Raw genomic sequence first — 23,989 nt, forward strand, 5'->3', positions numbered from 1 at the left:
TTATTGTTCAATTTCACATATGTATGTTTGGATTTGTTTTTATTACAGATAAGCAAAAGCAAGAATCCACTGTGGGTGGAGGGACAACCAGGCATTGCTTCTATGGACTTCAGCCTGATTCAGAATATAAAATCAGTGTTTACACAAAGCTCCAGGAACTTGAGGGACCTAGTGTGAGCATAATGGAAAAAACACGTAAGTCAAGTGTGCCCTCTCCTGGTCCCCATCTCCATGAACACGCAGCATTTTAAGCACCCCATTTGGTTCAGAAATAATATCCCATAGAAAAATATTAGCTAAGGCTGCCCAGGAATATATGTAATACAAGTTTTGCTTCTCTTATCCAGCACCAGAATTCACTGCATGTGGCCCACTGATGTCGTCAGTATGGTATTTTCCATTCTCTGTGAATGTTTCACAAGGGACCGTAAGGCCATATGATGGCAAAGCACTTGAAACAATGACTTACATTATAACCCATATCCATAAGGAACATTTGTGGTATGTGGGGTGTGAAATGGAGTTTAAGGCCTGGGTCCTGACATTAAAACAATGGCATATGAGCACGACCATGAGGGTGGGAATGGAGCCAAAATGTGTCAACTTGCCAACCCTAGACTTATTCCCTGTTAAAGAGGCTCTTGCACTTTTCCCAAGTTGACTGCAGATCTGATGCATGGAAGGGAAATGCAAAGTACAGACTTAAAACAAAGCGCTTTGCACATGTTCTGAAGAGCATAGAGGGTGTCAACTTCTTGGAATGACTTTTAATCAAATTTTCCTGACCTAAAGGCCACAAACATTGAAATGGTTTGAATTAATGAGTTCTGAGGTAACATTTGTGTGCGTAACTCAATATCTTGAACTTAAACTTGAAATCCCTGAGCATTCGTGTCTGAATAGATGTTGGACAGTTGACTTCCTTGGTAGCCCCACTGTCATATGTATGACCTTTGGAGAGATCTATCTACATAGGTTTTTCAGTCTCTTTGGCATATGCAGAAAAAAGTCATCAATGTGTGATCCTTAAAAACAGCCAGTGAAAGTATAATAAATTGACTCATTAATTTTTCTAATATAAAGATGTTATTTCATAACCCTGAGATATTCAGTATTTCATATCACTCGTGTTTTTGAACTATAATTTTATTGAGGTATAATCTACATGCCATTTATCTCTTAGTTTCATAATTTAATGATTTTTTGTAGATTTAAGAGTTGTGCAACCATCACTACAATCCTGTTTTAGAACATTTCCATGACCCCAAAGAGATTTTTCCTGCCCGTTCACAGCAGTTAATCCCTTTCCCTACCCCTCGCCTCAGGCAATCTACTTTCTTTATACACTTGTCTTTTCTGGACATTGCACATACCTGGAATCATACAATATGTAGTCTTTTGCATCTGGCATCTTTCACTTAGCATGTTTTTGAGGTTCATCCATGTTGTAGAATGTTTAAGTAGTTTATTCCTTTGTATTGCTGGCTAGAACTCCATTTTGTGGATACTAAAAGAAAAAGAAACCCAAACCCATTGCTTTCAAGTCAATTCCGAATCATAGTGACCCTGTAGGACAGAGTAGAACTGCCCTATAGTGTTTCCAAGGCTGTAATCTTTACGGAAGCAGACTGCTATATCTTTCTCCCATGGAGCCACTGGTGGGTTTGAACCACCAACCTTTTGGTTAGCAGCTGAGTGCTTAACCACTGCACCACCAGGACTCCTTATTTTATGGATATAGGATCTTGTAATTTTGAAGTTAATAGGGGTCTGGTAGCGTACAAGATTTAGAGTCAAACAGGCTAGCTTGGGACTCTTATTCTGCCTCTTACTAGCATTGTGGCCTTGAGCAACTCAACAACTCTGAGTTTCTTTTTGCTCATCAGTAAAACTAAGTACCTACTCTTTTACTTCCAGTGGTGATGGTAAAGATCCAATAACAGAGTACCTGTGTCTCACTGAAGAAGTACTTTTTGTCATCACTATTATTATCTTCTTGGAAGTCACACATTGATGGTTATGGGGCTCTATCTTGTCAGCACACAAACATGTTTTCTCTGAGTCATACTTTTTATTTTTAAGTTTTAAAGTATTTATTTGAAAATTCAGAAGATCTTGCAACACAATACCCACATACCCTGATGGTGCCAATCTGTTGTCTCTTTTTTAATGCATGTGTTCTTGAGTTTGCTACCACTCCTTAATGTTCTTCGCTTCTATTTATTATCTGCCTCACCCCTGCAGTCATTGAGTTTGGAACCCCTGGCCCACTTCAGTTTCCCCCTATGCCTAACCCCATCCTGTTAACTACCACCCCAGGGCAGTCCATTCCAGTTTGGACAGCTCTGTTTGATGTAAATGTTTTCCGTATGTTGGGGACATCTGTCTTCTTGTAGCTTCCACCCATGGGCTCTAGTCCAACCTTCTGAAGCAGTGCAGATCAAGACTGTTCCCTTTACTATGTGACAGCCCATCACACACTTGAAGACAAGGACCATCTGTATGCCACGTAGAGGATATAACCATACACATGTCACCAGTTCATTGTCGCTCCTCTTCCCCAAGAGATTCTTTGATCAGATGTTCTCCTCAAACATACTGATCTGGTTACATAGTCCCTTACGAATTTGATTCTTGATTTATTCAGTGAACTTGCGGTATGCCTCAATTTTCCACTCTAAAGAAGATGCACAATAATAAAGATGACCCATTGCTTCCAAAGATTTTAAAATAAATAAATCAAGCTTGAGAAGTGTTTTATGGTGCTTTCAGGATAGTTTTGCATGTGTTTTGATACTAGCATTTCTCAAATTTTTCCTACTTTTGAAACTGTTTAACCTCAAAAATTGGCTTAAAAATAATGCAACAGAAGGGTATAAAGTGAAATATTAACCTTCCTTTCTCCCTATTCTTCCTTTCCAGAAATACATATTTGTATCACTTTGGTCTCTTTCAAAAAATTTTGTTTAAAATATATTTGTGTATTTACATGCATGTGAGATATATATTTCACAAATGGGATAATAGACAGTTTTTTATATCAGTAATGTAGAGTTATCTCATTTGTTTAAATATTGAATTTTTTATTCAAATAATCTTATTTTATTGTCTATTAGAATTGGAAGAGACCTTAAAATTCATCTCTTCCATCCTCCCTGCCAAGGAAGGAATTCCTTTCATAGCATTCGCAGCAAGTGATCAGTCTTCCTGAGCTCAGATCCTTCCAGCTCTCTGGTGTTTACTGTCTCCTGAGGTAAACATCTCCTCTGAGACTGGCTATGATTTGTGGGAGGTTTTCCTGTGTATTAAATGAAACATACCTCCTTTAATTTCATGCACTGGTCCTAGTTCTGCCTTCTAGGGTGGCCCTTAAATATCTTTTTGCTGGTGCTGCAATTCTTAATCTATGCTCTGGATATTTCTTGTGCAATAAAACTAAAGAATGGAAGTCTTTTCCAAATTTTCTGGGAAAAAATGGCATCAGAAAAAATTTCTCAGTTTTTCTCAAAACTTTAGTGACAGATAGGAATACAAATGATTATAAAATAACATTTTGCAATGTTTGCATAATGACTCGATAACTTCCTGGTGCTTTGCCATGTGAACTAGTATAAGAAATACTGATCTGGGCTAAATATCCCCAGGTCCATAACCAAACCATACTACCTTCATTTCTCATCCCTCATCAACCAGGTTGACCTGATCTGGACAAACTCTAGCCTGCCAGTGTTTCCATGTGATCTTCAGAACTGAAAGAGGTTTTCTAGATACAGACTGAGCAGAATAGAGAGTGGATCAAATTCCATTGTCATCCTGGGAGATGCAGGGTGAGAAGGAGGGGAGAGTGCTATTGGACAAGGGTTGATGGTCGATCTTTAGTTAGGCAGAATGGAAATGAAGTTTATTGTATGTGTGAAACCAGCCAGAGACTAAATCTGAAATAAGCTGGCAGGATTCCTGCCTTAAATCAACGTTAAAACCACTTTGTAGCTGACAGTTTGATTGTATTGACTCCTGCTGGGTAGACTGACTTGTGGCAAAATGGCATATATCAAGCCTTCAGTCTGAGGATGCGGCCAATTTTTCACAGCCTGTGGCTGATTTATGTCTATATATATATATATAAACCAAACCCATTGCCGTCAAGTCATTTCCAACTCACAGTGACCCTATGGGACAGAGGGGACAGAGTAGAACTGCCCTGTAGGGTTTTCAAGGAGTGACTGGTGGATTTGAACTGCTAACCTTTTGGTTAGCAGCAGTAGCTTTCAACCACTGTGCAATTCTCAAAGAGGTTGTTGTTATTGTTATGTGCCATCAAGTCGATTCTGACTCATAGCAACTCTATGTACAACAGAAAGAAACACTGCCCGGTTCTGTGCCATCCTCACAAACATTGCTGTTTAAGCCTATTGTTGCAGCTACTGTGTCAGTCTATCTTGTTGAGAGTCAAAGAGGACAGTTGTCAAAATCATTGATTCCCTCAAGGAATTACTGCTCCATGACCTCCCTCTAGTCCCCACAGATGAGGTGGCTAATTGATGTTCATTCTCCCTCTTCTTTATAGGACCACTTCCTACTCAACCACCGACTTTCCCTCCGACAATTCCACCAGCAAAAGAAGGTAAAAGAATAATACAATAATGATGCAATTTTAGATTTAGGATTCCTATTGATTTTACTTGTTTGTTCATCTGAAAACCAAGGTATTAATAATAGATTTTTATTGTGCTACCTATTTTTCTTCTCAATAAGAGTGCTTATCAAACCTTGATATGATCTCTAAAAATAATTCATTTAGGAATAGACTCTCTATACAGAAAGTAGATTTTCTAAAAGAACTGATTCATATTTGTTTCATTGACGACATCAGAGAAGTAAATATTCACCAAAATAATAGCTGATTTGTGAATGAGAACCCAGTTTATAATTCTATAGATAAGGGCAGTGATTTCCTAGTTTACTTCTGAAATGCTTCTTGCAGTAGCTTTCTGTCGTCATGACAACTGTTCCTCATCACCACTTATCTGAGAAATTGTGGTAACTTTCCAACAAACCTCCCAACCCAGCCGTGATCTTTTTTTCATTCTATTAATGAAAAATACATTTATTAGCTTTACTATTCATTCTCAAAGTCCTTATGCTAGACACTTGGAATGCAGTAATAATATATGGCTATTGCTGTCTGCTTGCTCTTAGTATCGCAAGAGAAATACTTACTAGTTAAGGATATAAATTATAAAGTGGAATTGTACGAATACACAATAACCCAGAAATGAGACCAGATGCTGCTGCTGCTGCTGCAGGTTAATTGTTCTTAAAAGAGGAGGAAGAATTTGATCTACATTTTGAAGAATGAATTTTACAGATAAATAATGGGATGAATCGTACTCACTGTCATAGAGTGATCTAGGTACATAATGTGTTTGGGGAATCATAAGAGTTTACAGAGAAAAGGGTGAGCATAGACATGAACTGGTTTTGTGTGCCAGAGTAAGGACTTTGAGTTTTATCCTTTATGGCATGAAAATTTATAAGAAGGGGACATGACTTGATGAAACCTATGTTTGAGAAGGATAACTGGTAGAGTATGGAGGGTGAATTTGAGAGAGGAGAAAATAAAGGTATAAAGGTATGACAAGCAGTTGGAAGGTTGTATTGGAAGAGTTGGTCCATTCATCATGCTTTCTTAAGTGCCTGTTACATATCAGGGGTACAGTGAAAAATAAGTTGTTCCTGCCATCCAGGAGTTTCAAGTCAGTGAAGTCAGATGCTGCAGAGAATAGAAGTATCAAGAAAAAAAAAGAGGCAATGAGCAACTCTAGTAAGGCTCAAAATCCTTCTTATCCTAGCATGGGAAGTCTTCAATGATCAACCTTCTTTGTTTCATCATTTTCCAACCAAAAAACCCATTGCTGTTGAGTCAATTCCGACTCATAGCGACCCTATAGGACAAAGTAGAACTGCTCCATAGGGTTTCCGAGGAGTGGCAGGTGGATTTGCACTGCCGACCTTTTTTGGTTAGCAGCCAAGCTCTTAACCACTGCATCACCAGGGCTTCATGATCATTTCCCAGACTGTCTTATACTACAGCAAAATTGTACAATTCAGGGTTGCCCGTACATGTCTTAGGCTGTCCTGAATTTTTTACTGCTCTTCATTATACCTGGAATGCCAAACTCTTCCTTCTTTCATATATATACATAGCCTTCCCTAGCCTCAATATCTGATTATTTTTGCTATTGAATGGAACTGAAAGCAGAATTGTAATAGATAAATGTACTGATCAGATTTTCTGATGTTGATATAACAGAACACTTTGATGTCAGAATATTTTTATTTATAACTGAGCATGGATATCACTCAGCAAACATTCATGAAATCTCTGAGAAGACTTAGAAAATTTGGAAGGGTCTGTGGGAGTAAGGTGTGACAAAGTAGAAACATTGGTCCTGAAGTTTTCATCATGATGGTTTTAGACAATCGGGCTTTCACAACTTGAATGCCTTGTTCATTTTAATTCCATTTATCCCAAGTGTATGTAATAAAAAAGCTTACAAATTTTTATTATTAAAGTAATACTGAATATTATATAAACACTGAAAAGTACAAAGAAGAAAATTAAAAACACTCATAATTTCATATCCCAGAGGTAATTCCTTCATGCATCTTGATATGTTTTCTTCTTTTTCTTTGATTATTCAGTAAATTTTTTATTTTGAGTATATTTTTAAATAGATTTTGCTCTCATTTTGAAGGTGAAACCCAATTGTGATTTCATCTCTCCTTGGAAATGAAGGGTCAGGTCTGCTTTTATAAGCTTATAATTAGCAGACCTTGTGATTTTTTTCAGCTTCAGATTCAAACCATAAATTTGTAAAATTTTATAAATCCCAGAACTCATGAGAACAACCTCACCAGATCCTTGTTGTCCCTAGAGTATTATCTTACTCAGAGATGGTTTATTTTATATTATAAATAACTTTAAAGGAATGAAGTGAACTTAATAAAATAAAAACCAGTTGAATTTTTCTGTTTTTTAAAGAAAAGCAAAAGGCACATTATCTCATAGAATATTTTTGTGCAACTGGCCTAAGATGAAAAGATTTAGATTATTGAAGAGTAAATAGTTTGCTGCATCATAAGACAGAGTCAACCACAATGATCTTCACTAATGAAGGAGTACAGAGGCATAGATAAACTGAAACAGGACATGACACCAAAAAAAAAAAAAAAAAGGACTTTAAAAAATGCTTTCAGTAGAGTAGGTTTCGTTGGTGTGTTTTTGTTTCTTTGTTTGTGTTGATATCAGTAATACCTACATGATGATAGCTTCTTGACCACGTATCAGTGAGTGACAGAGGGCATAGGCAGAATTACTGGGCAAGGCTAGAGTTAAAGATTGCTCATTGCCTCAGCCCGAATGCAGGTCAAGTTGTAGATTAATCTGCTTCCCTTGGGTCACATGCCTTTCTTCTGAACTTGAATCTCTTTAAACTTAATTTTCTAACTTAATAAGAGGAGGGCAGGGTACATGGAGTGATAACTTGACCTTCCTTCTAATCAGTAGAGAATGTTTTAATTGGACTAGGGAGGGTTTGCTAATGCTTCTCTCTCTAAATCCCTTTAATCTCATACTTTCCTCTCCCCCATTTCTATTCTTTGGGACTGAGAGTTGCAGATTTTTTTCTCTCTCCTTCCAAATGTCCAAAGGAAAGTTCTTACTCATGAATAGCAACCTTGGGTATAGGAGAGAAATGATGGTCAGGAAGTGTCATGAACCAGAGCTTAGAATATGAACCTTAACATATTTATAGCTTCCCTTTGGGAAAGAGCTTTTAGTTACCGGAGGGAAACCAGCATCTGTGATTCTTCATTGGTCTACTAGCTGCTGTATTGTCCCTTCATCTCTGATTCTTAATTGATTCTCTGTCTTCAGTATGTAAAGCTGCCAAAGCAGACCTGGTGTTTATGGTGGATGGATCCTGGAGTATCGGAGATGATAATTTCAATAAGATCGTTAACTTTCTGTACAGCACTGTTGGAGCCCTGGACAAGATTGGTGCAGATGGAACTCAAGTAAGGCTAATAGAGTGATCATTCATTCATTTTATGCATGTAAAATTATTTGTTTATTTATTAATTTACTTCATTAATTTATTTCTCAAGCCCTTATTATGGCTCCTTGTTAGGGTTATGGGTAAAGAATTATAATGATAGCTCCAACCCCAAATGAGGGGATAGACCACTTTGGGTCTGGTAGCAGCTTACTGATGCCTGGTAGGGCTGGAGAGGATGTTAATTCTTAACAACTGTCAAGTTCAGCAAACAAAGAGAGGGTGTATTACCAAGTCATGGTATGTTTCTTTTTACATGCCAATGAGAGTGTCTTTTTTAAGGATACACACAATATTTTACCTTCCCTCCAGGATATTAAAGTCTTGAAAGGGAGAGAGGTCATGGTCACAAATTACTATAGTTCAAGTAGCACATGAGCCTAGTTTATTTATTCAACAGATATTTATGTAGGATCTATTAAGACCAGACTCCATACTAGGCAGAGGGGATATAGCAATGAATATGACAGACGATGTCCTTGGTTTCATGGAACTGACATACTTAAAGTCAGTGGGGAGAAAAGGGAGGGAGACAGACAAAATGAGTAAACAAATTAATTCACAAGATAGTGATATAAGCCTGGGAAGCAGAGTAACCTGACTGAGAGTCACTGAGGGTGTGGGTTATTTTAAATTGCATGTTCAGTGAAGGTCTCTCTGAGGAGGTGTCTTTTGAAATGAGATGGGGATGATGCAGAGAAGATCTCATGTAGAATGTTCTGACAGAGAAAATAGGAAGTACAAAGGACCTAAGATGAGAATGTGTTCAGCAAATTCAAAAACCAATACTTATACCCAGAGTGGTGGTGGTGTTGTTAGGTGCCTTCGAGTCAGTTCCGACTCATAGTGACCCTATAGGACAGAGTAGAACTGCCCCATGAGGTTTCCAAGGAGTGGCTGGTGGATTTGAACAGCTGACCTTTTGGTTAGCAGCCAAGCTCTTAACCAGTGGGTGAGAAAATGCGGGTAAGAGTAGAGGTGAAAGAAGTAGGCAAATGTCTGATCATGCTGGGTCTCGTGGACCGTTGAAGGAGTTAGGGTTTCATCCTAAATGTAGTGGGGTGTCTATGGAAAGATATGATTTGCTTTTCTAAAAACATTGTTGTGACTGCTTTGTGGAGCATGGATGTTAATAGATTAATAGGAATAAGGATAGAAGAAGAGAGATCAGTTAGGAGGCTGCTGTTGTGTGCTGTTGTGCTGATGATGGTGCCCTGGACTAGGGTGATAGCATGCAGTGCATTGAAATGAACGGCTTTGAAATATATCTGGAGGAAGAACTAAGAACATTGGGATGTAAGGCGGTCCATGAAACAAGAATAGATAAAGTGCTGAGGCATTTTAGAAGGGAAAAGTTTCTTCTGAATGGAGGGATCAGAGAAGGTTTCCTAAAGACAATGACATCTGAAATAGACCTTGAAGGCTTACATAATCAAAGAGAACATCCTGAAGATGCTGTATTTTCTCCCTCCATCATAGTTTTGAAAAACAAAAAATAAAATAAAAAATGACCCCAAAGTTTCACAGGAATAAAAACAAATTGTAGGAAATTAAGCCAAGAAACATTATAATATCGTGATTAAGAACAAAGATTTTGTAGTAAGATATACCTGGCTTCAACTGTTGGCTCTGCCAGTGACTAGCCTTGTGACCTTGGGCAGGTTTCTTGATGTTGTGTGCCTCAGTTTACTCATCTGTGAATTGGATAAAATATTAGTAATTCCTTCATAGATTTGCTTCATTGATAGCTGCTGTTGTTATTATTTCATTATTATCATTAGGGAGTCTTGATGCCACACGCCTGGTTGGCCTCTTTATGATGGAAAACATCAATTCAAAAAAATGATTTTGGATTCTCTTGTGGCCGGTTTAAGACTGATAGAAAACTGGACTTGCTGGAACGTAGTTGATTTAGTATCGTCATAAAACAAAACCTAAATCAATGAGTTTTTAGGATCCTTATGTGCATATACAACCTTGTTGTTCCCATAGTACATCTGTTCTCTAACAATATTTTAAATGAAGTCCAATGGTGATTCTCTGAACTTCACCAAGTTCTAATGACTAGGCTACCGTTGTTTTCATCTGTCAAATGAGATGGCAAAAGTCTCAGAGGGGTTTTAAAATAAACTATTTCCTGAATTTAGAAAAAATGCTATAATTTGTGCTGGAATTTGGTATGTAACTTATGTGAAATTTTAAACCAAAGAGCTTGTGGACTGGATTAAGAAATGAAAATTCATTGCCATTAAAATGGTAGGTGGTACTGTGCTATTATATCATGCTCTCTGACCAGCGAAAGGTTATGCATATATAAAAGCTAATACACTTTCTCTTTCCAGGTGGCAATGGTTCAGTTCACTGATGACCCCAGAACAGAATTTCAGCTAAACGCTTACAAAACCAAAGAGTCTCTTCTTGATGCGATTAAACGTATTTCATACAAAGGAGGAAATACAAAAACAGGTAAGACCAAAACAAAACTAAAAAAACCAAAACCCAGATAAGTCCCAATGTAATTAATTATTAGTAATTACTGAAATGCCTTTTTCTGAGGCATTTTAATTTTGAGTTTTTTGTGGTTTTTTTTAAGATTTTTTTCACTGATTTAGAATCTTGTTCCCACCCTGCCCTTCCCAGCAAAACAAAAATGGGAGGGAGTGAAACTGAACTGTTGACTTTCTTTGTTTCAGGAAGAGCCATTAAGTACGTTCGAGATAGCTTATTTACTGCAGAATCAGGTACAAGGAGAGGCATCCCAAAGGTGATAGTGGTTATAACTGATGGGAGGTCACAAGATGATGTGAACAAAATTTCCAGGGAGATGCAATCAGATGGTAAGTTTTACATATGCAAACAACAGAGGCTACCAGCAATAATGTTAGCCTTGTTTTCTAAATCCAAATTTACAAGCGACATAAGCATTACTCAAGTTTGTTTTTACATCATTCTTAGTATTAACTGAACAGGGATTTTTAAAATACCGGCCAGTTTGCAAATCTATTATTTTACTGTGTTTTTTCTAATACTTCTGTTATGCACAGAATGCCCTGCATAAGAAACTCCAGCGATTAAGTGTTATACTCTTAAAAGCACCATTATAAAGAGCCAGGGAGAGAACCTAAATCACAGAAACTCCTCAGCCTCCTCATGTGTAAAATGGAGAGTCTCGTAGGTCCGTCATGTAGATTAAACTGTATAAGATATGTGTGGCAAATAGTAGTTTAATATGTATTTGCCAAGCATTGAATTGTGACCCACCTCAGGTTGCTAAGCCTACTAACATCTCAGTTTCTGTTCCTGGAGGGGGAAAAATACTGAGATAAACTTAGTTTCTCTATTTCAACTCCACTTTATCTCATAAATCTTAAAATAACTATTAACATATGCAAAAATAAAAATGTTATTCAAATGGCAACTATTTTGTCTCCAGCACTAACTGGGGCATTAGTCTTCTTGAATTTATTTAAAATGGAAAATTGCTTTAGAGGATGATGGAATAATTACCATATAATGAAATATGTGCAAGCAGAATTCTGATCAACTACGAAGAATGAATTTTTCACTCCCATCAAATCCCCTTGAGTAAACATATTTTAAACATTTGGACTTGTCTTACATTGCATTGTATGTATTTGCTGGAATTTAAGGTAATCAGACATCTGTTCCCTTCTGCTACAGGCTACAGCATTTTTGCGATTGGTGTGGCGGATGCAGATTACTCAGAGTTGGTTAGCATTGGCAGTAAGCCCAGTGCCCGCCATGTCTTCTTTGTGGATGACTTTGACGCCTTTAAGAAAATTGAAGATGAGTTGATTACTTTTGTCTGTGAAACTGCATCAGCAAGTTAGTTCTTTGGAATTTGTAATTATATTGCTTACAGGCTGAAATGTTTAACCAATAACCGTTGCGTTGAGTCAGTTCCAACTCATAGTGACTCTTTAGGACAGAGTAAAACTGCCGCTTAGAGTTTCCAAGGAGTGCCTGGTAGATTTGAACTGCTGACCTTTTGTTTAGCAGCTGTAGCACTTAACCACTACCCCACCAGGGTTTCCAGTGTTTAGTATTGGTCAAATAATGAGTCACATCTTGATCTGAGAAAGGAATATTGACTTGCAGAGCTGTTTATTATGTATACATTAAGTGTTATGATTTTGAGCATATGGAAATTACACAGCATCCCCAACACATACTTTATAGAGTTTTATGTTGATAAAGACTTTCCCTAATAAGATAACTGTTTGTATTTCAAAGCAACTGTACTTAAACAGCTCTAACAAGTAGCTTTCAAAGAGTATTAAGACCGCTTACCAGGGTAACACATTAAAAGTGAGACTTCTCCCAAAACAAACTCTTAAATGACCATCTTTGATTTTAGTGTGTCCAGGAGAGGAGAAGGAAGTGGCGGCCCTTTGCTTCTTAATAGGACAGTTAGAACATTTAAATCGGGAAATCACAGAAAACCATAGCTACACCTGGTTTGGATTCCCTAGATAATTGACTTCCGGAAAGATTATGTTAGCTTCCTGTTCTCAGAATGGGGAAAGGATATGTTTGGAAATATATCTGAATTAGGGTTTTATATTGTTTTGTTTTTCAGCCTGCCCACTAGTGCACAAATATGGCATTGATCTTGCAGGTATGCGTTATCACAATTTTTCAAATGCAAATATATTAAACAAATCCCATTTTTGGTCTAGTTTTTTTCTTTTATCCTTAATAGAATGAACTTGAAATTTAAAGTCCTAAAGTGCAAGTATATTCTTTTTCTCTACTTTTTTGTTTCTTAGGATTTAAGATGATGGAAATGTTTGGTTTAGTTGAAAAGGACTTTTCATCAATAGAAGGGGTATCTATGGAGCCTGGTACCTTCAATGTGTATCCATGTTACCAACTTCATGAAGATGCTCTGGTTTCTCAGCCAACCAAGTATGTTTCCATTACAAGATATTAAAGCCAATTATTTGTTTATTATTTCATAATGTGAGAATTCTGTCAACTTGAAATGTGCTACAGTAGTTTTTGGTAGGGTTTTGCAGGACATTTAGAGAAGATGATGTTTCGTTTCCTTTCTTTAAAAACATCAGACTCAGACATAATGTTGATAGAATTTTAGTGTTTGTTGATCTGAAAAAATATTAAAAAAACCCAAAAAACCCAAACCCAAATCCAAACTCATTGCCGTCAAGTTGATTCCGACTCATAGTGACCCTATGGGACAGAGTAGAATCACCCCATAGGATTTCCAAGGAAGGACTGGTGGATTCAAACAGCCGACCTTTTGGTTAGCATCTGATCACTTTAACCACTGCGCTACCAGGGCTCCTACATAGTAATAGTCAGTGCTTATATCATATTACTGATGTGTTCTAAATGCTTTATGTATATTAACTCACTCAAACCTCCAAACAGTTCCATGAAGTAGATTCAGTTATCATCTCAGTTTTACAAATGATGAAACTCAAGCGCAAAGAAGGTCAATGAATTAAGTGAGATGATATAGTTTGTTAAGTGGCAATGCTGGAATTGCACCCCAGCAGTTAGGCTTCAGGGTCTATACCCTAGACCATTACACACTAGTGCCATGAACTGAGATGGTTTTTATCTTTAAGCAGTCACCGTAGCATCTCCATTGAGTTGAAGAGTATATCAAGTTTATGTAAAGATCACATTATCTAGCCTCTTAACTGACAGTCTGTATTGAACATAGGGAGTCAAGGGGTCATTTGCAGTAATTCTGCAGACTCTGGAGATACTTGAGGTTACAGGTTGGGATTCCTGGTTTAAGGAGCCATCTCTCAATATGTCATCAACTATTTTGCATTCCAAATCAATATTTGCTTCTGTCTCAAAATGCCTTTTGTATTTTATGTGGAACATTTTCAGACCGTTAAATTTTTGATGTGCTGTGTACACAGACATGAAAAATTGGGAGTAATCATATTATTGTATTAATTTTCTAATTTATAAAAAATTAGCTTTTCTATCTTCTTCCAAAACACCATATATTAAATTTTAGCTCATAATAGTATGATCCAGGTTCTTTCATTGTGCCTTTATTATGCAGAATACTATTTGAAATAGGTAGACTTCTTCTAATATTTTAAAATACTTGTTATAAAGGTATAGCTTCATTTTCTAGAAAATTCTTATACATGTCTTTGACTGAGAGAATATATGTAGTTTTAGGTAAGACCAAAATCTGATGTTCCCTTTTGGCAGGACTTTTCACACTATCTGTTGAATTGAATATTAAAATGAGTATTTGAATAATCATTCCTGGAAGCCTAGCCAAAAATGAGAATTGCCAAAAGGAAAATCCCGCACTACTCCATTGACCCTGTTCATCAAGTCAGCAATTCCCTCCACCTGGCTAAATCCAGTCCTGTGTTCCAAGCCCTCCTCTTAACTTGACCTGTCACCAGCATTTGATGTAGCTGATCACGTCCTCCTCCTGGTTTCAATTCCTCCATCTTTATCATGTAGGAGGGACCAGACCTTGTTAAAAGATCACTGAAGTAGTGGGTGTAGATGGAGAAGATGAGGAGACCAAAGGAGCAAGGCCTGCTCTTAAAAATATTTTAGGAAATGGAAATGCTGCTAGGAAAAAAAGGGACAAAACGCTATAAATTGTACAAACACTTACACACATTCTTTAAAGACTGGAGGGAAATGGACCACACCAAAACAGTGCTCACCTCTGGATAGGACTAATTGTGGTCTGTTATTTTTTTCTTTTCTGTTTTCCATGTATTTTTATACCTTGTATAATGCAAGCATATTTTGTTTATAATCAGATCAGTAACTTTCTGAGAAAGGTTATGATAAAACATTATTTGCTTTCCACTTCAGGTATTTGCATCCAGGAGGATTGCCCCCTAACTACACCATCAGTTTTCTGTTCCGAATTCTGCCTGACACTCCAGAGGAACCATTTGCTCTTTGGGAGATTTTAAATAAAAATTCTGACCCGTTGGTTGGGGTGATTTTAGATAGTAAGAATATTTATTTATATAACATTTGCACATTTATACATGAGTAACGATGCATTTGATGTACCATCTTGCCTGTTTCTTATATATAGAAACTCACTTATTTTAAGCTACGTGTAGATACTAAACAATGAATTTTGTGATTATTGATTAACTGATTGATTGATTGATTGATTCTGCAGATATTTATTGAGTGCCTACTTTGAGCTGGCACTGGGCTCAAGGTGGAGGGAGGCAAACAATTACTGAGTTAGAGAAGGCCACAAGAGGAACAACAACAGCTGTCAATCATTTGGATGAGGAAACCGTTTTAAGCTTATTTCCAGCTAGTATTTGTGAAAGGACTTTTCAGTACATGGAAATGAATCAACAACTAAATATGATATTGTGAAGGCATTTTGCATTGATATTGAAACTAAGTAAAGGCTGGAAATTAAAATAATATAAATTATTAAATTCATAAACACCTAGGACTTGAAAACAACGGGGTCTCTCAGGATGATCAAGACTGGCTTGTTCCTTTTGAAAGCAGAGTGAAGAATTAAATTGCAACCTAGGGATGAATGAATGAGGAAAATATTCCTATTTGTCTTTATGATAAACTATGACTTATAATATGAAGAACTCAAGATTAGGCACATTTTTACTTATTTATTTCCTAATGATAAAAGATACATTGGAATATCACTCTCTTAAATCCAAACCAAACCTGTTGCTGTCGAGTCGATTCTGACTCATAGTGACCCTATAGGACAGAGTAGAACTAACCCATAGGTTTCCCAGGAGTGGCTGGTGGATTCGAACTGCTGACCTTTTGCTTAGCAACCAAGCTCTTAACCACTGTGCCACTTGGGGTGGTGCAAATTGCATATCCTGGGCAAGCTGGTTGCTGCATTGAGGGGAAGGGCCTGGTTTCTATTTCTTAAGAGTTGATTAGCTTCATTTCCTTTCTTTGCCTGCCTCTGCTTCCAGCTCCAGACAACCATCTCCCAAAAGGGTGATAGGATGAGAGTATAGGCAAGGAGGTACTGAGGAAGAATATAAATACAGGTCTTTGCCCCACTGTCATCAAGTTAATGTAGCCAAGTGAAAGCCTAAGGAAACCCAAGGACTGTAGATTGTTTACTTACTCGTAACTTTGTCTTAAACACAGTTTCAAAGCAATAAATGTGTCATTATTAGACTTGAGTTCAATTTTAGAAAAATTATCCATTTTGATTATTTCTAAAATGTTTTTATTTTTCTTTGCTCGAACAGACGGTGGGAAAACCCTAACATATTTCAACTATGACTACAGTGGGGACTTTCAAACTGTTACCTTTGGAGGACCTGAAATCAGGAAAATTTTCTATGGAAGCTTTCACAAGGTTAGTAAGGCCTTGCATACATCCATTCTTTAGTCTCTCTGCTGTTAGGCAAAGCAACATAGGGATGTAAAAACATCCCATAGAACTTTGGATCTCAAACTTCTACAGGATTAAGAATTACTTGGGAAGACTTAACAATGTCCAGAGATTCTGATCTGGTAGCTCTGAGATGGGACCCTGAAATGTGCATTTTTAGCAGGCCTCCCAGGTGATTTTCATAGAAGTGGTCCAGGTTCCCACTTTGAGGAACAGTGCAGTAGAGGGTATTGCATTACTAAGTGGACAGTTGCAACTTCAGTTGTTTGCCATGTGGTGTGTGATGCAGAAAGGATTGCTGGTCTGCCTGGCCACAGATGCAGCCACAGATGAAGGCACTATCAGCTGAATCATCTTAAAATATAAACAGATACATGTGAAGGCACTGATATTTTTACCTATGTACAAGTATACCCTGTCACTGCTATCATAAAACAGTCCCTCTAGGGAAAAAAATCTCTAAAAACGGACGTTAGTTGTACTTATTTTAATAACTTGGCACTTGTGATGGAACTCTGTTCCTTTACATTTCACATCTCAGAAACACTTAGTTCTGGTGATCACTGTGGTGGACATGCTTCCTTCAGCATCTTTGGTTTTCTTTGTGTTAGGCTAATGACGCCACTGATCTCTGGGACATTAAGAAATGCAGCAGCAAGACTACAAAGAGTGCAAAGTATTTTCTAGGTGGCGTTGCAAAAGCCTTGCCTCATAACCAGGCCCTTCTTGCCTTGTGAAAGTGAGGGAAGGGATGTTGTGTAACAGTCTATATCTTGGCTTCTGTCTCCTGACCTAGATAGAATATGGCACAACTTTGCTACTTTCTGAGGTTTTGAATGCCATAATTGCGTTATAACAATTGCATAATAAAATAAGTCTATTTTTTTTTTGCATAAGAACAATTGAATAACAAAAATGCTGTTTTTGTGTGCATGTGTGGTTAAATAGGACTATACTACCAGAAGTACAAGGTATCTGAAAAATGCATGAGATAGAGGGTATAGATTCATGCTTCAAAAAGGTCCCATTAGCAGCTCTTTGGACATACTGTCATTTGTTCACCAAGTTCCTCTTGACATGATTTTTCTCTTGGTTAGTCTGAGTCTATTGCAAAGCAATCAAGAAAAATTGTAGGGGAGATGAAAAGCATTTGAGGTTTTATGAGTGTTAGAAAAAACATTGCCGTCTTAATGTGTGGTATAGGCATGAACTTGAATTCTCATCCCAAAGAATCCTTTATGAGTCTTAGGTAAATGGTAAGCTTTACTCACCTTGCCAGAAGAACTCGAAGACCTGGGGGTAAGGTTCATTAAAAATTGGTTTCAAATTTATAAACCCTTAAGCTTTTGAAAATCGTAGAAAGAAAAACCTTTATCTACTTTATTAAAAGTTAGTGAAGACAAATAGCCAAACAAAGAAAAAAATAAAAAGCTTATTATATAGAAAAATACTTTATAATAGATCTGCAACAATGGGCTCAAGCATAACAACGATCATGCGGATGGCGCAGGACTGGGCAGTGTTTCGTTCGGTTGTACAGAGGGTCACTATGAGTTGGAACCGACTCGGTGGCACCTAACAACAACATTAATAGAAAATGTTAAAGCAAATTCCATTTGTAGAGATCAAATTCTATTTATTCATAGACATATTATAATTTAGTAAATAATTTCTCATTGATTTTCAGTTGACTTTATTTTTTATATTTTAGATACAAAATGTGGCCCCAAACTCTCTTTCAAAACATTAGTAATAATATAAACGAACTCAAAAGTAACCAAAGAAACAAAATATTTTTGAAAATTTTTCAGTGTCTCCTTTAGTAAAGGGAAAGTTTTGTTTTGTTTTATGTTTTTAAAACATGGATAATCACTTGACAAGTTAACAGCTCTTAAAGCATGTTATTTGCTAAGTTTCCTAGCACCCAGCATGCAAATTTCTGTGATTTTTAATACTGAAAAATATTCCAAGGCTCAAAAACACACAGGAGTTAAGCTATACCCTTCTAAATTGATCATAATAGATATGTTAATGAAAAGCAAGGAATGTAGGGAGACTTATACTCCAGCATCGTTTCTCTACTTGGGTAAATGGTTAACTCCTTTCTGAAGAAAAAAGAATTCTCAGGATCCCCCACTGTTGACATAAACCATTTTTGTCACAATGTAACTTAAATAAATAAAACACTCAATAAAAAGTAGTATAAACTCCTTATGCTTTCAGCTCTTTTTCAACAGTACAACAGAAGTAAATTTATGTTGAACAAAACCATTAAAAATTATAAGTAGTGTTAACCAATGTCATAAAACAATGTGTACTTCTGTTTCATGAGAAACTATTTGTTCTGTAAGCCTTCACCTGAAGTACAATAAAAAATAAAATAAAATTAAAAAATAAAGCACATTGTTTAAGGAAAAAAAATTAAAAGTAGTGCTACTTTAATTTGACAGATGTTATTTTATGGAAACTTAAACTCTGCTCACAATGTGAATACAGTACTAGTTGCTATAACTTTTCATATAGTAATTCATATTACCTAGTATTTTTCTCTTTGAATCACCATGACAGCTTCCCTTATATAGCTATTTGTAATTTCTTTTGGCTTTCACTTGATGTGGAATCATTACTTACCTATTCATTCCACCTCTTTTGCTCACTAGTCTGCCATAAACACGTGGTACTTATGGGGCAAAACCAGCCATAAACTTAAATGCATATATGAGCACTGACATTTCATGCCAGAACTTGGTCACACTGTGATTACCCAGTTCATCTACAATATACTCACCTTTGACTATCATCTACATGATAACACAAATTTGACAAATCCTCACCAAAAATGCCTTAAAATATATCCATGGACCTTCAGATTAAAGATTCCAGTTTGACAAGACTAAAGGGGCATACCTACCCAGGGGCAAGGACTGGAAGGCAGGAGGGGACAGGAAAGCTGGTAATAGGGAACCCAAGGTCGAGAAGGGAGAGTGTTGACATGTCGTGGCGTTAGTAACCAATGTCACAAAACGATACGTGTAATACGTGTCCTAACTGTTTGAGAAGCTAGTTTTTTCTGTAAATGTTTATCTAAAGTACAATAATAAAAAAATAGAGATTCCTGTTTGAGAAAACTAAACCATACATTAAGCCAAAGGGCTTTATTTCATTTGGGTCGAGGATCTCCAGAAAGCATTACCACCTCCCCCTCAGATTCCAGATCTTCCTTCCTCACCCTAAACAAGTAATAACAAAGTGTGGTTTGCCAGCCACTCACTGGTGGGAACTTAGGTGATTTTTGGTAGTAAATCAACAAGCATTTTTTAATTATTAATATTTTTGTGTTTATTTTAATGTACATTAAGACATAACTACCATCTATCCTATGATTTCAGTTATTACTGGTTGATGTATGGCTAAATTTTAAAAAGTGAATCATTTTAAAGTCATTTTAAAGAAAAATGTTAAGTACATAAAAAAGAGGTGGTTCTTGAAAGTGGAAAAATTACAGAGGTGGTAAAAAAAAGAACCCTTCTCTAGCAAAATACATGATGACAGATTTCTTTTCTCTTTCATTCTTTTTAGTAATAAGTCAAACAATTATACAAATTGAGTTAATATTTCCTCTTCTTTCTTACCTCCTAAAGTATCTTTATTTTTACTCAGCTACACATTGTTGTCAGCAAGACTTTGGCCAAAGTGGTTATAGACTGCAAGCAAGTGGGTGAGAAAGCAATAAATGCATCGGCTAATATCACATCAGATGGTGTGGAAGTCTTGGGGAGAATGGTTAGATCAAGAGGCCCGAATGGAAACTCTGTACCAGTAAGTGGATAAACCAATGAAGCTGTGTTATTGTTATACAAATAAAAATCTTTTAAAAGTATACTTAGCTATTTTCTAGGGAGAAACTTTGGTGGATGGATGTATGGGTGAATGGATGGATAGATAGATGGATGAATAAATAGATAATAACCTCTTTAAATGATCTAAAACACGTATGTTCAAACCTCCTGGTGGTATGCTTCTGCTGTATGATAACGCAAATGTTCCAGGAATTAGGCTAATATATTTTCTAAATGCATTTTAAAATTAAAATAGTAAAATATTAATTATATGATGGTTTGTGGCATCATTTCTTAATGAGAATCAAACTGTAGACAAACTCATTTATATGAGCCAATAAAAATCCATACAAAATATGTGGATATTACACATAGGAAACTGACATAAGTCTCTTATTCAAGTTAGATTTGGGCATTTTAAAACTAGGCTTTTGCTGTTGCTAAAGTGAAGTTTATCCTTTAATCCTTCATAGTTATTTACGTAACACATTACTCTAAGGTAATGCATTTTTTATGTATGTAACATGGAATTTAAGTCTGGGAGACTTCCAGTTGACAAAGGAATCACATTTCCCTCACTCACTGCCCGCAAAGAAGAGTAGTGTACGAAGATATTTGTTTAACACCATGAATTCACAGCTAATTAGCAACATTCTCTAGTTCGAGTCATCCTATAATTAGGACCATCTGGCGTGAAGGGTTTTATTCCTGTAAGCAATTCCAACTGTGCTAAGCTACATTTCTCTTCTAGACAGTAGAATAATCAAGTTAATTATGAGCCATTACCATTGTCTTCCACTTTAAAAGATCTGTAGAAATAGCCAGCTATAGGGAACTTTAGAAAGATCTGGTGGTTCTGAGAGTTTTTAAAGCTGAAGATCACTTTGTATAAATGAAACCTTATGCTATGTCTAATCAGTAAATTAATAAATAAAACTTACCCATGCTGACTAAATGGGGAGGGGACATGGTGTGGCAGGTGCCCCCACCTTCCAGTGGCCCCTAAGGGAGCTTGATGGAGCACAGTTCTAATTCCAGTACTCTTGTCTAACCTATTCTCTTCACACACCAGAAAATAGTCCCAGACAAGTCAAGTGATTTACCTTTAGTGGCATTTCTCTTTGTAGTAACAAAAGAAGGGAAACCCTTGTGTATATGGGGGGCATTGATGCTTTCCCACCTTGACAAATGTGTGCTAATTCATTTAACACTTAGCTTTGAAGTATCTTTCAAAGTACTTTTGTTATTACTTTGGTTTGGAGATCGATAGATTAAATTTATAGAAAGAGAGAACATGAGAAAATATGGAAGGCTGTCTTCTCTTTCAGTGATGGTAAGCAACTTTGAAAAATATATACATGACATAGTAGAGTTAATGTGTAGTATTTCATGCTAATCAATAAACACATCATCTTATGTCTAATGGAAGATACTCTCATAATAGCACACTCAGAAATTTAAAACGGATGATTTATAATGGAAAAATGGATGAATGGATTGATGCTTGAGTGAATGAATAGACTCAGTTTAGGAAAGAGAAACAATTCTAGGTACTTGAAGTGCTGGGCCCAAATTGCTTGGTATTCTTGTTCTTTTTTTAGAAAGAATGCATATAAAATCCCTGACACAGTCAGCATTCAGTGGTTAGCAGATATTATTACTGAAGGAAGTCAATAACACCTTCTCCAACCCACTTTGCTCTTTCCCCTCTCTAAAACTCTAGCACTTAACACTTGACTTCTGGTGGTCATATGTTATCTTCTCATTCGTTCATATATCTATGTCTCATTTCTCTAGCCAAAGTACAAATTGCCCAAAATAGAAACCATGTCATAGTCTTTGCAGCCATCCCCTTATGTCCCACACCACAGTGTCTAATAAATTTCTATGTACAGAGTAAGTTCTCGAGGAACACTTGATATAAATTGAATAGAATATTGCCCATTTGAATTGTATGATGTCTTTTCTTAATTTTTTGTGTCATATCTATTGTATTCCATGTGTGGCATTGAGAACATTCTAGTGATGTATATCATACTTTCTCCTAATCGCAATTTGTATTTTACAGTTACACTTTTATCATTATATTTCAAATTACACTGTATGTAATAATTGTACTCCAAGTATCTGACCAGTTAAATATCAAAGACTTCATTTCTGAAAGCAAAAGTGCCTGTAGGTTTCAAGCCTATTGGCAATAAATCTTTACTTCTGGCCATGAAAGAAAACAATTAAACAGAGCACTCTCTGTAGTAGGTTCCAACCAAGAGTAGACAAAGGGGAATTTATAGAAGTCAGTAATTAAAGAGTTCTTTGTAAGGCTAGTAGGAAAAAAGTGGTGGCTTTTGTTAGAATCTAGAAGTCTACTAAGGGTTACTAAGTCGATTTTTAGTCTGCCCACTTATTGAAGAATTTGATTATGTTGAAATGGTTGATATTAGGTTAGCTCTCAAGAATGTGATTGGAAACTTAGACTTACTTTTTTGAGTTATTACTTAATCATTTCAGTTTAAGACAAGAGAATCTTGTCTTCCATTTTTAATTTAGAAATCACAGATTGCTATTATAATCTTGGTATACATCTGTGCTGTAGTCCCCCCACCCAACAACCACAAAGAGGAATGTATAATGTACAAGTTTCTGATTATTCCAGGAGAAGCAATTGTCATATGAGAGGGATTAGTAACTTATAGCATTTCCTGGCAAATTCAGCATAACTTAAAAAATGCCAGACGATGGAACATTTCAGTCTTTAAAGAAAATATATTCTTTTTAAACCATAGCTGAGTAGAGGCTAGATTAGTGGATTTGGGGATACAGTTGCTACTGTCCTGAAATCACTCACATCTGTAATAAAAACAGCTTGTGTTCAGCGATGCAAGATTTTATAGGCAATGACAGTCCCTAGTGGGGATAAACTAATAAGCAGGCTTAGCGTAGCCGTCAAAACACATGTGGGAAGAAACTTAACGACAGCCCTTCTCCTTCTCCAAAGAAGTTTCTTCTACCTTATTCTGATACCTAATGAAATAATGTTGCCAGTCAGGGGTGATTCTAAAAAAAATTTTGAGCTTCTGGCATGAGATCATGCTTCTTAGTGTTTTTTTTTTCCACCTTTTAAAATTTAATACTTATTTAATTATTCAATTGGCATTTATTTAGACCTCTGCTGTGCAAAATAAAAGAGAAATATATGTTATGCCATGCAGTTACCTGTAATTTTATTTACTGAGATAAAGTTTTTACATAGGAATCAACAATAAGACTAGTCGATGAGTCTAAGAGATGAGGGTTGTTAAGTTACAAGGAAATGATGGTGTGTTTTCACACGAATGATCTCTTAATCCTTAAAATGACAGTAGTACCTATTATTTATAAAGTGCCCACTATGATCTTGGAGCCCTCGTTGCTCAGTGGTTAAGAGCTTAGCTGCTAACCAAAAGGTCAGCAGTTCGAATCCACCAGCCACTCCTTGGAAACCCTATGGGGCAGTTCTACTCTGTCCCATACAGTTGCTATGAGTTGAAATCGATTTGACGGTAATGGGTTTATGAGCTAGGTGCTGTGTACTTTTCTGAGATTATTTCATTTAATTGTCTAATAACTGTAGGAAGAGATACTTTTATTATCCCTACTTT

At 36.5% G+C, this 23,989-nt stretch overlaps 1 protein-coding gene across 1 annotated transcript in view; it reads left to right on the forward strand.

Annotated features, from left to right (window-relative positions):
* COL14A1 (collagen type XIV alpha 1 chain) overlaps positions 1 to 23,989 on the forward strand; it is a 266,930-nt gene that overhangs the window by 157,388 nt on the left and 85,553 nt on the right. The window contains exons 25-35 of the mRNA XM_023728170.1: positions 49 to 195; positions 4,568 to 4,624; positions 7,940 to 8,079; positions 10,460 to 10,583; positions 10,811 to 10,954; positions 11,799 to 11,963; positions 12,718 to 12,756; positions 12,908 to 13,046; positions 14,970 to 15,112; positions 16,367 to 16,476; positions 20,173 to 20,331. Of these exons, the coding sequence (XP_023583938.1) occupies positions 49 to 195; positions 4,568 to 4,624; positions 7,940 to 8,079; positions 10,460 to 10,583; positions 10,811 to 10,954; positions 11,799 to 11,963; positions 12,718 to 12,756; positions 12,908 to 13,046; positions 14,970 to 15,112; positions 16,367 to 16,476; positions 20,173 to 20,331 (1,367 nt within the window). The remainder of the gene's footprint in view (positions 1 to 48; positions 196 to 4,567; positions 4,625 to 7,939; positions 8,080 to 10,459; positions 10,584 to 10,810; positions 10,955 to 11,798; positions 11,964 to 12,717; positions 12,757 to 12,907; positions 13,047 to 14,969; positions 15,113 to 16,366; positions 16,477 to 20,172; positions 20,332 to 23,989) is intronic.

Source organism: Trichechus manatus, unplaced genomic scaffold, assembly GCF_000243295.1.
Source record: "Trichechus manatus latirostris isolate Lorelei unplaced genomic scaffold, TriManLat1.0 scaffold00022, whole genome shotgun sequence".
Lineage (NCBI taxonomy): Eukaryota > Metazoa > Chordata > Mammalia > Sirenia > Trichechidae > Trichechus > Trichechus manatus.